Raw genomic sequence first — 12,274 nt, 5'->3', positions numbered from 1 at the left:
TTGGCAGGCATCTCTTGGGGAGGTTTTAAAAAAATATTGAAATTTTTCAAAATTTTCGTAAAATCAAAATATGCTGGAAATTGCCTGAAACGCGCACAAAACTAAAAAAATTGAAAACATTTTTATGTGAAATTTTTCAAATTTTTTGGTTTTGTGCGCTTTTTGGACAATTTTCAGCATTTCTTGATTTTTTGAAAATTTTGAAATTTTTCAAAATTCCCCCACCTGATGCCTACCAGAACCGGTCCCTCTCGTACTGTTTCTCTGACGAATGTGGTGTGCGCCTGACTCATTCTCTGCACGAACTGATCTCTTAATGACGGTCTCTGAGCTACCGAGACCGAGAGAGACGGTGTTAGAGATCGAGACATGGAGAGACAGTCTATCAGAGAGCTCTAACCAGTACTCTGAATATGTCAGTAGGTACGGTTTGTTAATATTCTGCCCTAATCTATATGTATGCCAGGACACCACCATGGTACAGTTGGACCCAATCAAAGTAGGCTCCTTCAACATATATGTACTTGGTGAGATTTCAGGTCCTCATGGTAGTGAGTATTAAGATGGCTGTTTTCTCAGTTGTGCAGTCTGGTAGAATTCTCCAACTGCATTCATCATTAGGGCAATCATCACTCTGATGACGGAGGCAGCAAACACATCTAAAATGTCAGTAGCCTTCTAGCAGACTACACACCACAATTACCAAGAAGACAGCCATTTTACATGCACACACTTGTTTCACTGTTTCTGCCAGTGGCAGAAGCACCCTTCAAACTTCACATTTGGAATGACCAACAACTTCTCAATTCTACTGTATTAATTTTCTCCATATTACCAACTGTTTTGCCTTTCAAGTTTATTATAAGTTAAGGAAAAAGAAACATGTATCAGGAAGATTTCTGTCTTCTGGGTTCTTGCGCTGTGTAGTCTGGTCGATGTTAACCAATATTTCAGAGGTCATAATGCCTCCGTCATCAGGGCGATCAATATCACTCACCACTGTGAAAACCTCAAATCTTACAAGTATCAGGAAGCCAAATACAGAGCTATGTGACTTGTGTAATTCTCTGTTCAGCAAACAAATGTATCACATAAGCTGGGCCCAATGGGCAAGTGCACTGCCATGGTACTTTTGCAACTGTCTATGTGCAATACGAGGTGCGATCGGAAAGTTTCAAGACTGTGTCAATAGAGGGCGAACCGGATGTAGTACGAGCTTCTGCCGCTAGGGGGTGCGGCCTACATTCATAGCGAATCAGTGTGCCAGCCGGCATCATCGAATTAGCATTTGTTTCTTAGTTACGGGCGTTTTGGTAGTGCATTACACCGACCCTCCTGCTATTTCGGAATGGCGGATTTTCATGAACAAATCAAATTTTGCCAAAGACTCGCCAAAACGGCTACGGAAACCTATGAAATGCTAAAGCAAGCATTTGGGGAGTCCGCAATGGGTCGTGCACAAACTTTTGTGTGGCATTCACGTTTTAAAAATGGCCGCCCTCAAAGTTCGGCAGTTTTTGGCCTCAAACACCATGGCCGTCATCCCGCACCCTCCTTATTCGCCGGATTTAGCTCCGTGTGACTTCTTCCTCTTCCCAAAGATGAAAATTCAGCTAAAGGGAAGGAGATTTGAGACGATAGAAGAGATTCAGGCAGAATCGCAGATGGTGCTTGACAGGCTGACAAAGAAAGATTTCCAGGGATGCTTCCAGGCTTGGCAGCGGCGCTGGGATCGTTGTGTTCACTCCCAGGGGAACTACTTCGAGGGTGATGGATGAATTTAATACCTGAGATAAGTGTACGGGTTTTTATAGGCGCAGTCTTGAAACTTTCCGATCGCACCTCGTATAACCATTGGCAACTGATACAAAGGAGATACCATTTACCACTCTTATTAATATCAAGATTAAGTAGTCAAGAATGATGGGCCAATCTAAAGAATTAAACACATACTCATAAATATTATTCCGTAAGGCGTAAAATCCAACAACACAGGCATCAAAAATATTCTCTCATAAGATCCAAAATTCCTTAACAGCAAATGAACAACAATTTACAAAAAGCATTGCGTATTTTTATGAAGATATTTTTTGTTGTAACTAATTGTTAAGATGTAGGATTTGAGACTTTCGTGGCGAGTACAACCAATAACAATAATATTTTAAAATGTTTGTCAGTTCTGCGTATAGAATGAGCATGTAGACAATTTGAATTGTGCAGAGAAACGTCACGGTGTAAATGTAATGACGACTTTATGTTTGGAACTGGTGGGAGCTTAACGAGCCATTCCACAACCTCGTTCAGATTTGTGTTAATCTACGAATTCCATGTAAGAAGATAATGAAGATGAAATCCCACTAAGCCATTGTTTGATCAACCGCATACCACGCTGATGTTTACACGCCAAGGAGATGCAGAAACCAGGCAGAAAGTTGTTCAATTGAATTTAATACCTGAGATAAGTGTACGGGTTTTTATAGGCGCAGTCTTGAAACTTTCCGATCGCACCTCGTACACTGCACCATGGACATGGCTTAGCATTATCAAATAAAAATGTTGACCAGAAGTCTGACACTGTCATACAAACTCATGGTATTCAACATGTGCATCACTTAAGAAGACAATTAGCAACTCTTAAGGTTCTTTTTATCAGTTTCTATGCATTCAAAAAAGTCAGAAGTAACACACAAACAATTTTCTTCCTACTCATGTAAGGAGTAATAGCATGAACTCTAGTTGAGCTGTATCTCACTCCCTAACCTTCAATAAAAATGATGTGTCATGTACAATAATATATTCCTACCTCTTCACCTATTTCATATATAGTCAGTCTTTTGTGATTTTGCACTAAATCACGTGCTTGAGCTACTTATTCATGATTTCTACTTGAAAAAGGTGTCTAATATGTTCATCACTTCTGACAGACATTTGTCCTTCTTTCAAACAACAGAGGTACACAAAATTTGTTTGGTTCATTCCTGCTTCTATTTATAAGTTTCTGTCCCCATTTTTCCAGTGTTATCACAAAATTTAATGCTGTCACATTATTTTGTACTGTCAGATATCATTAAATCAACATGTGAACAAAAAACACTGATTTAAAATGCAGAAACAAACACCTGAAGTATGGGAATGCAATTTAAACATATTTGAACACGAAGTAACATTTCAAGAAACTCTCATCAAAGTTGAATTCCTGGAAAGTATAATTTGTCTTATGTATGAATTAGGTCTCATGCCCCTCCCCACTTTTTAACCTGAGGATGGAAGCAGATCTAACTTCTGAAACGTTGTGTTCTTTTAACAAAAACACAGACGATGGACACAGTTGAAAAATTTAGTGATCCCAACAGTATTATCTTTTTTTAAATCAGACATCAAGATCTATTAAAATTGCTGAATTACATGGGTGGGTCATGGAACATGTAACTTCTTCAGCAGATGGCATCTCACACCAAACTTCACAACAAAGTACTGCAGCTCTAGCTGAGGAATGGTACTATGTACTTGTCTATGACAGTTTTGTTTGTGTGCCAGTCATAGTGTGAAACTCCACTCAGCTCAATCAGTGTGAGTCTCCCTCTCTTGTCTAATGTCTTCAAACCAAACTTGTCCAACACATAAGCTTTACGACCCCTCAACTCCACAACTTCTTCATTGTCATCAAAGTAACCAAAGTGACTGAAAACAATTGAAATCTACTGTAAGAAACATGTTACAAGTTCCTTTTTATATACAGTTAAAAGGTCTGCACACTTGATTAAGGCCATAAAGATGTTATAAAAATTTTATGGACTGTGAATCGATAAGGATATTATGATAAGCAGTGCTGCTAATTTAAAACAATAACCAAGCATTTACGGGATAAGTTTGTTTCCAGTGGCTCTTGCCTAGCACGCATGCAAATAAGAAAGTGATGATAGGCAGCAAGTATCTCTGAAATGTCAGTAAAATTATTATGGTTTGATTGAGTGAAATAAATTAAATTTGCAGAATTTTATTCCTTTACAACATAAAACTGGGTTTAATTAAAGCAAATTTTACATTAAGTACAGTCCTTTTCAAAATGCATCCACCAAGTTAAACAAGTTGGACAAGGAGCAAATTCAAAGTCGTGTAAAGCAAGGAACAAAACGTTCCTTGAAAGCATACAGCTAAATTCTATATATGAAAGTGGTGAAGCGAGAAACAGTACAACATTCATAAAGTTTTCAGATGTTTCAGTACTATAATTCAATTATTTAAATTCATATTCTAATTAATGACCCTACAGCATAAGAAAACAATACAGAAGAACTGTAAAATAATATTATGAATTTTTTGCACACAATTCCAGTTTGCTTTTATAACATTCTAAATTAAATCTAACACAAATGATTCTTATCTATACAAATACTTTTACCTAAGTGATTAGGTAACAATATACAGCATTCCAAATTAAGAATTCTAATAAAATCCACAAAAATTATTCAACTGAAAATTAAAGTAAACTAAAGCCTTAACTAGCAATTCAAATCATTTCCTTAGTAATTTCTTCATTGCACATAATTATGATAATTTCCAAATGGAAATTACAACACTGATTCTCAACTTCATAAATCACAAAACAAAGTCATAGAGTTCTCTGTAAAATCAGAAGGATAATCAGACTTTCTGTTAATACTTAAAAGTGCTCAAAAAGTTGGACAGGGGATCAAATTTGCTGTAAATTTAAAGTCACAGCAATAAAAGTCTGGAACCAACAATTTACAGGACAGTGACAAAGGTTTCTCTGGTTGAATTGCATCAATTGGGAGTTGAAGTAAAGAATTTCAGATACATTCTCTGCCTCTTATCACCATTATTCTGCAATGATGACAGAAGAGGTGGTCTCCGAAATGTTTTCATTTCAAGTAATATACTTGTAGATACAAAATGTTAACAGTCTGTGACTTCAGTAACTTAAAATATTTTAACCTAAACTGAAATTTCTTAATAACTACTCACCTAGACTGCCAAGGTGTGATCACGCCATCATCAGGCCCACCAATCAAAATGAGTTTACGTAACTTTGTAATGCCATATTTGTAAGTATTGCTCTGTGATGACAAAACTTCATTGTTAATATATGGCAAGAATCTGCTGTAATTACGATACAGGCCTTGGTGATGTGGATCATTCCAATAGTTGCCAATAGATGTATGTTGTCCAATAGAAGAATAAAATAGTTCATATGCTGTGTGGCAGACCATGCCAGGGAAAAACAGGTGCAGGAATTTGGCTGTGGTAAAAAAGGAGATTCAAGATAATTAATTGTTACTTCACATTGTAAGTGGTACTTTTCAGTATATCTGAGTAATGACAAACTAGCGATGCCCAATGAATTTCAGCAGAAATCTAAAATGTGTTTTCTACGATAGAGCATTAACATATCTTCAGATGACTTAAGAACATGGGAAATTGTATTTAAATTTTTTTCTACAGTGTGCCACTAGTTTTGGACACCCCCTATGCCCAAATTTTAAAACAGAAAATATTAATAATTTTCCAGAGTTGTCTCTCCAATGGGAACACTTCAGTCTTTACCAATTCTGTTAATGTATCAAGTTTCTTGGACATCCCTACGCCTTACTTCTTAAACAGATTAAAATCTACAATTTTCCTAAGGTTGTTTATCCAAAATGAACACTTTTTGTATTTACCTGTTTCAAAGCACCATTTGGGAGAAGCAGTCATTGTATATGTGTACTGGATAATCATGAGCCTAATTTTTAAAACTGAAAAGTCCCTAATTTCTCCAGTGTTGTCTCGCCAAGAGAACATTTTCCTTTTTACCATTCTTTCCTATGACACACTGTTCTGGGAGAAATATACCATTGTTTAAGTCTTCTGGACTCATTAGTGCCTAATATTCAAAATGGAAAAAAAAAATTGTAATTTTCCCAGAGCACTCCAAAATGTACATTTTTTGTCATTTGTCAATCTTGTTCTTCCAGACTGTAACATCATACAGACTTCAAAGCAGATACCAACGTTAGAGCAAACATACGGTCTCCATGTTCATGGCATTATACCCAGAAAACCATACATGACATCTTCACCATCAAGAGAACTTCCAATTTCATTTTCTATCTTTACTGTTTTTCTTAAATAAGAGGAAGAGGGTGAGACGGACAGACCGACTGTTAGTTACTGTGTGTATAAGTGTGTGTGTGTGTGTGTGTGTGTGTGTGTGTGATAGCAAATAATTTATACGTACTGCCATACTGTCCAGCTTGTGGAGAACTCAGTGATATGAAAGTGTCCACAACGTGATTAGGAAACTGTTCAAGAATTCCTCGAGCAATCAGACCTCCCTGTGAATACCCTGAAAACACAAATGAAGTATTCAGAAAAATTTAAAAACAATATGTTTCTTCATAATGACTGGCTATGGACTAGGATTCTATTCCTGACAGGGGCAGAGCATTTTTCCTCTAGTCTCTGCATCCAGACCAGCTCTGGGGCCCACCCAGCCTCCTATCTAATGGGTACCAGAGACCAAATTCCAAGGGGTAAAGCGCAGCTGAGGCACGATGCTGACCACTCACCCCTATCTAGTGCTGTGGTTAAGAATGAGTAGGAGCTCTATTCCCTCTCCCCCCAAGTGCCTACATGTGGAACCGTTTTTTTATGTTTCTTTATAACAGTAACAAGTAAACGCACCCTTGTGAAAACAGTAAAGGTGCATTCTTAGAGTATAAACATCATAACATCATCATAGGACTATTATGCTCTACACTAGTGATAACAAAACTGTGTTCTATACATGTATATTATGTAATCAGAATTTTTACTACACAAAAGGCAGTAAGTATATCAAAGAAATACTTTATATATAATGATCTGAAATCTGGTAATCAATTCTGATTCTAGATAAATGTGAAAGTTACTTCAGTAAGAACTAAAACATATAATTTTAACATAATTTTTAGATAATTGTGGTTGCTCTAAATGTACTACAACATCATCACACTCTTATAGCACCTTGCCTTAAGAGGAATAAAACAGACTGAAAGAGTTTGAGAACAGGATATGGAAAATATTTGGACATAACAGTGAGGAGGTAACAAGAGAATGAAGAAAACTGCATAATGAGGAACTTCATAACTTATAATCTTCACCAAATATTAATAAAAAAGTAAAAAGTAAAACTGTCCTACTACGCGCCATGTAGGCGCTTGGAGGGAAAAGTGGGTATAACGCCTACTCATTCTTGACCTCAGCACTAGATGTGGGTGAGTGGTCAGCATCACGCCCCGACCGGCTTTACCCCCGGGAAAGGACCCCGGTACCCATTGGATAGGATGCTGGGTGGGCCCCAGAGCCAGTCTGGACGCAGAGTCTAGAGGAAAAAATCCTAACCCTGTCAGGGATCGAACCCCGGTCATCCAGTCTGTAGCCAGTCACTATACTGACTGACCTACACAGGCTCATACAAAAAATTAATAGGGTGACAAAATAAAGGATTAGATGAGTAAGGTATATACTATGCATGGAGATGAGAAATGCATAGACAATTTTAATCAGGAAATCTGAAGGGATGACTTAGGAAATCTATATGTAAATGTGAGGACAGTATTAAAATGAAGAAATAGGATATGATGGCATAAATCACATTCATCTGGATTGGGTCAGAGACCAGTGCTGGGCTCTTGTGAACATAGTGATGAATGTTTGGGTTATACAAAAAGTGGGAAATTTCTTTACTATTGTTTCTTAAGAAGAGCCCTGTTCCATGTTAGTCAATTAGTTATGTACCTTGTTTGCATTTCAGAATCATATTTAGATCAAACTCAACATCTCCATTCCATAACTACTGTGTAATGGGACCCCACACTATGTGTATTGTGCGGAACCATCTTGAAACTAAAACTGAGGCTACTAACTTCCCACTTTGAACAGCAGTCTCAGAATGTGAACACCACAAAGGAATCCAAGTTGAATTTCTCATAATGCTCATCTACCGTGGTAAATATATTTACTGTATCGTTTTGTTAAGTTCATGCTCGACAACTCATGAAATAAACTTGTCTCAAGCAAGTGGGAGACAGTATTTTTCAAGCCCTGTCCTTAGAAACTAAAAATAAATCCGGAAATTAATGGCAATTTGGGACACATTAGAAAACCACTTACAGCTGTTTATGCTATGCATAACAGTGAATGAAACCTGAATTCATATATTTGATCACCACACAGCAAAGTTGTTTTTTTTTTTTTAATTCAGAGAATTCGTTTTCAACCCATCCCTGAATGCAGTAATTGTCGCTAAATTATGCTGGGTTTTAGCACATACACACCAGTTCAGAGATGAAATTTGTTTACATAATACATATTTGTAAATTCATTGTAGATTCAATAATCAAATAAATTACCAATTAAATTTATGCCCTCCGGATGGTCTGCTGATATCTTCATTAAATCTTCGCCCATTTCTTGAATTTGGTGCCACATTGGAGTAAGACTTGAAAATCCTGCAAATTTATCTGTCACATATACCTTCGTTCCTGGATGCGCCTGTCGACACAAAATACTTTATCAAAGACAAATTTTTGTTGAACAGCATATGCAAATGAACTGTAAATAACATTATTTTAAAATTGTTTACCTTTGGCCTTTACTGTTCTTTCATTCAATTTGAACGCAAATCTCACCTGCTTTATACGTTCTGCCATTGGAAGCATAGTTATGTTTCCTGACAAAACGCCGTGTATAATTACGACTGGTTTGTAAGCAGTAATACATGTTCCTAAAAATAAATATGTGAATATAACGGCCCAGTTTTCACAAACGGACATAATATCCTACACGTTCCCGTTTTGCCACTTTGCTCACTACACAAATTCATACAACTTCCAAACCTTGACACAAGCACTGATCAGCTGACTATACACGAAACAGATGACACACGCCAGTGTGTACGTAAATATAATTTCCCTAACGCAAATCAAAAAGTATATATATGTGATTTGAGATTTTCATGGCGACACTCATTTTAAATGGCCATCTTCTTTTTTATAACGCCGTGTAGTCTTGTAAGTGGACACTAACAAATCAGAGGAACTTGCTGCCTCCATCATGCCTCTATTGAATCATGAGCATTCTAAAAATGTGTGTCCTGGATGTTGAGGAATTAACCTCCAACTTTTAATATTCCATCGAAAGTTATTTTTTACACATAATCTATGTATTCACCGTTATATTATTATATTACTTGCAATATACTAAAACAGTGTGTTTAACGAGTTTCGAAAATTAAAGGGCACTTGAGCCAATCCGTTTGGCACAAAGCCTATAAGCTAAAAATGCTGCAGTAAATTTCTGGCATTTTTACAAGTTGGTGCTTCTTGTGCCTGCAAAATACTGTTCTATCTAACGTTGTGTTCTGAAAGAAGATAACTTTATTGGCAAAAGAAAATGTAACTTGACATTTAGTAAGTAGGCCTTTGTGTTAGCATCAAGCCAAATGACCCGTTATTTAAAGATTAATTATTTATATTTATATACACATACATATGTATCAAAGCAAAAAATTGAAACAAGGCAGCCACTGTGCAGTGTCATACATACAAGTTAAATTTATGATAGAAATTATCATAGTGTGTTTACATTGTGCTTTATCAATTACAGGTTCTTCCTGCAGCCCTAAAATTGACATTTGGATTTAGCAAAATATTTACATGTTTCGTAAAAGCAAGTCTTTGCATAATGGTTATGTCTGTAGTATAAAGCTTGAACTTATAATGTATGGTGTTAGTCAATTGAACTTAGCCACAAAAAAATGTGTGCCTATTTAGCATAAGAGTCTACTTAGTTACCAAAGATATAGTGGCAATGCAATTTTGCATTGTAAGAATTTACAACGCCATACATCGAAATGTCTCCGCGATACCCAGTGCCATCTTTGTACATGTCATCTCTTGGCGTTATGGTCAATAGTATTGTCACTGCAATCACACTGATTCATGCTGAAGGTAATTTAGACGACTGGGACACCTATGAAGTGTATGAGGAGGAACTGCAGTCAGTTGCCAACTATGTCACATCTGTACCATCTAACATATCCCAAGAAATTATGCAATCAGTTCTTAACAGTGAAGAACTAGATGCTGCTATCAGATTTTGTGCCTTAAAACTTTTGTTCCATGGCCATGTCAAATCTCTAATTGTAGGAGCTTTTCCTCAAGAATACTACATGAGAATATTGGACATAGTCAGTGATCATGGAGCGGAACTGCAGATTTTGGATTTGAAAGGAGTCTGGGTGAAAGGAGATGAGGCTCAAATATTACAGTATACACTGGAGAAGTTACCAAACCTGAGAGAACTGTACATACCTCACATTGCAAGTGATGGTATTCTGGCAACACTTGGGCGAGATCATGATTCGCTTTTAGTTCTGGATATCTCAGGAGCATGTAATATTTCATGGGAAGGTATTGAAATGCTGTGCTGTGGTCCTTCTTCTTCAGTTCATCCTTCTCGTTTACAAATAGTAAATATTGGGAGCCCAGGAGAGGGAGATATAACCCCATCAAATGTAGCATCACTTTTGAAAAACCTTCCTGACTTGAAATCTTTAGGTGGTTATTCATTCGTTGGCAAAGCTTTGTTAAATTTTGTATCTGAAGATGGAAACCTAGTACGAGAAACTAAATTACAGTATCTACATGATACAGGAACGAATGCGTATACACTGGATGCTATAGTAAAATTGTGTCCGAAGTTGGAATCTATATATTTGGATCGACCAGCAGATGGTGTTGTGGGAAGACTTCATTTGATTTCTAAACTGAAACATGTTAAATTGAATAGATTTGATTGTGCACAACTAGATTTCCTGTTTGTGAATTGTGGGAGAACACTTGACACATTAGAACTTCTAGTAGGAAAAGGTGTAGTCGATATGAGTTCAATAGCAAGGCACTGCCCACAACTTAAAAAACTCATCTGCTACAAAATGGAGTTTTTAACCCATTATGATCAAGTGATGTTTCCCAGTTTAACAAAATTAGAAGTTCTTCACTCAGCAATAACCACATCATGTGTTAGATATCTGTTGTCAAGTTCACCACAAATCGAAGACTTGAGCATTGGGGAGGATATTGACTTGACTGATGGTGATTTTGCAGACATCCTTGGAAAGACAACACTCCCACAACTGAGAGAGTTGTGGTTTCGAAGTGCTAGGGATCTATCTAGAATTACAGTTGAAGTACTCATGGTCATGTGCCCGAATCTGAAAAGTATTGGAATTCTGAGTGGGTGGGGTTTGAGTCCTGATGACATTCAGGAGCTACTTTACGAAATACAAATATCTAATTTGGATCTGACTTTGTGGGAATTCTCTGTGTACTAGCGCAAGAAAGTTTAATGTCTGTGCATATTCTTCTGTATAAACACAGAAGTTGGTCAAAGTTATTTTTATCAATCAGGGCAGCTAAAAATAATGTGTTTATGATAAGATTAATTTACTAAATCTATTGTATATGATGTTCTACAAGATTGTTGTATTGCAGGCAGAATAGTTTCTTTACAAACAAAATTAATGCATATTAGGAACAAATTGATATTCAAACAGGATGGGGCACCACCCAGTTTTCACTTGGCCATGAGAGCATTTCATAATCAGCTACCAAAAGTTGGATAGGGCATGGGGGACCAACACCTTGCCCACCTAGATCTCCAGACTTGTCACCTCTTACCTTCTTTTTCTGGGGTCTTGTCAATGGCTGTGTCTACAGACCACAAATGCCACAGTTCTTGCCGTAGCTATAAGGCCACATCTCAGATGTCACTGCTCAAGCCGATACAGCAATGCTACAATGTACGTGGGAAGAATTTTAATTACACATTTTGAACACATGTAACCAGAAGTTGAAATATTTCTCTATGTGCTAAGGTACTTAACTGCTGTAACTGCATTGAATTAAATATAGCCAATTGTAACTGTCTTATTCATTTTCAAACATGGTGCATAATACAACAAAAATGACATCACAATATTAATAAATGAATTATCACATGACTATCTATTAAAATTGTAATGCATCCACTGCACTGCAGTAAACCCTTTGAATCTTCATTCTAGATCACACTACCAAGTCTGCATCCACGTCTTAATCATATTTGTCCATCTGAACTTCATAACAGAGCTTCATTACAACAACCTGGCATCAAAAGATTCTTAGATGACGGTCTCACTGACTTCTACAAAAACAAAGAGATGAGACAATTGAGGTATCAAGTGATCCTA

General features: G+C 36.9%; 2 protein-coding genes across 4 annotated transcripts; one reads left to right on the top strand and one right to left on the bottom strand.

Annotated features, from left to right (window-relative positions):
• Nucleotides 1-2,427: 2,427 nt before the first annotated feature.
• Ppt2 (palmitoyl-protein thioesterase 2) lies at nt 2,428-8,997 on the bottom strand. Of its 3 annotated transcripts, none has more exons than XM_022058533.2 (5): nt 8,673-8,997; nt 8,394-8,535; nt 6,239-6,346; nt 4,987-5,260; nt 2,428-3,681 (listed from the first exon to the last, which is right to left on the bottom strand). In XM_022058533.2, exons 1-5 carry the CDS (start codon nt 8,814-8,816, stop codon nt 3,483-3,485), a joined length of 867 nt encoding a protein of 288 aa, XP_021914225.1. In that variant the 5' UTR covers nt 8,817-8,997; the 3' UTR covers nt 2,428-3,482. The 3 variants fall into 3 exon arrangements, with proteins under 3 accessions (XP_021914225.1, XP_087208827.1, XP_087208828.1); XM_087352701.1 differs by having other exon boundaries at nt 8,627-8,768; XM_087352702.1 differs by having other exon boundaries at nt 8,394-8,551; nt 8,627-8,766.
• A 304-nt stretch (nt 8,998-9,301) lies between these two features.
• On the top strand, nt 9,302-12,046 carry LOC110827147 (uncharacterized). Its single transcript, XM_022058530.2, has 2 exons — nt 9,302-9,452; nt 9,649-12,046. The coding sequence occupies exon 2, from the start codon at nt 9,896-9,898 to the stop codon at nt 11,375-11,377; it is 1,482 nt and encodes a 493-aa protein (XP_021914222.1). The 5' UTR covers nt 9,302-9,452; nt 9,649-9,895; the 3' UTR covers nt 11,378-12,046.
• The last annotated feature ends 228 nt before the right edge of the window (nt 12,047-12,274 follow it).

This window comes from Zootermopsis nevadensis, unplaced genomic scaffold (assembly GCF_977971745.1).
Source record: "Zootermopsis nevadensis isolate Lab colony 2312 unplaced genomic scaffold, Znev_1.0 Znev_ptg000021l, whole genome shotgun sequence".
NCBI classification, from domain to species: domain Eukaryota; kingdom Metazoa; phylum Arthropoda; class Insecta; order Blattodea; family Termopsidae; genus Zootermopsis; species Zootermopsis nevadensis.
This window is presented reverse-complemented; position numbering and strand designations above follow the sequence as displayed.

Excerpts from the sequence above, each read along its gene's own strand:
- LOC110827147 (XM_022058530.2), top strand. The coding sequence starts at position 9,896 with ATGTCTCCGCGATACCCAGTGCCATCTTTGTACATGTCATCTCTTGGC.
- Ppt2 (XM_022058533.2), bottom strand. The coding sequence starts at position 8,816 with ATGTCCGTTTGTGAAAACTGGGCCGTTATATTCACATATTTATTTTTA. Across the intron at positions 8,536-8,672 it reads TGGCAGAACGTATAAAGCAG|GCGCATCCAGGAACGAAGGT; the intron begins GTGAGATTTGCG and ends TTGTGTCGACAG. Across the intron at positions 5,261-6,238 it reads ACAAGCTGGACAGTATGGCA|CCAAATTCCTGCACCTGTTT; the intron begins GTACGTATAAAT and ends TTTTTACCACAG.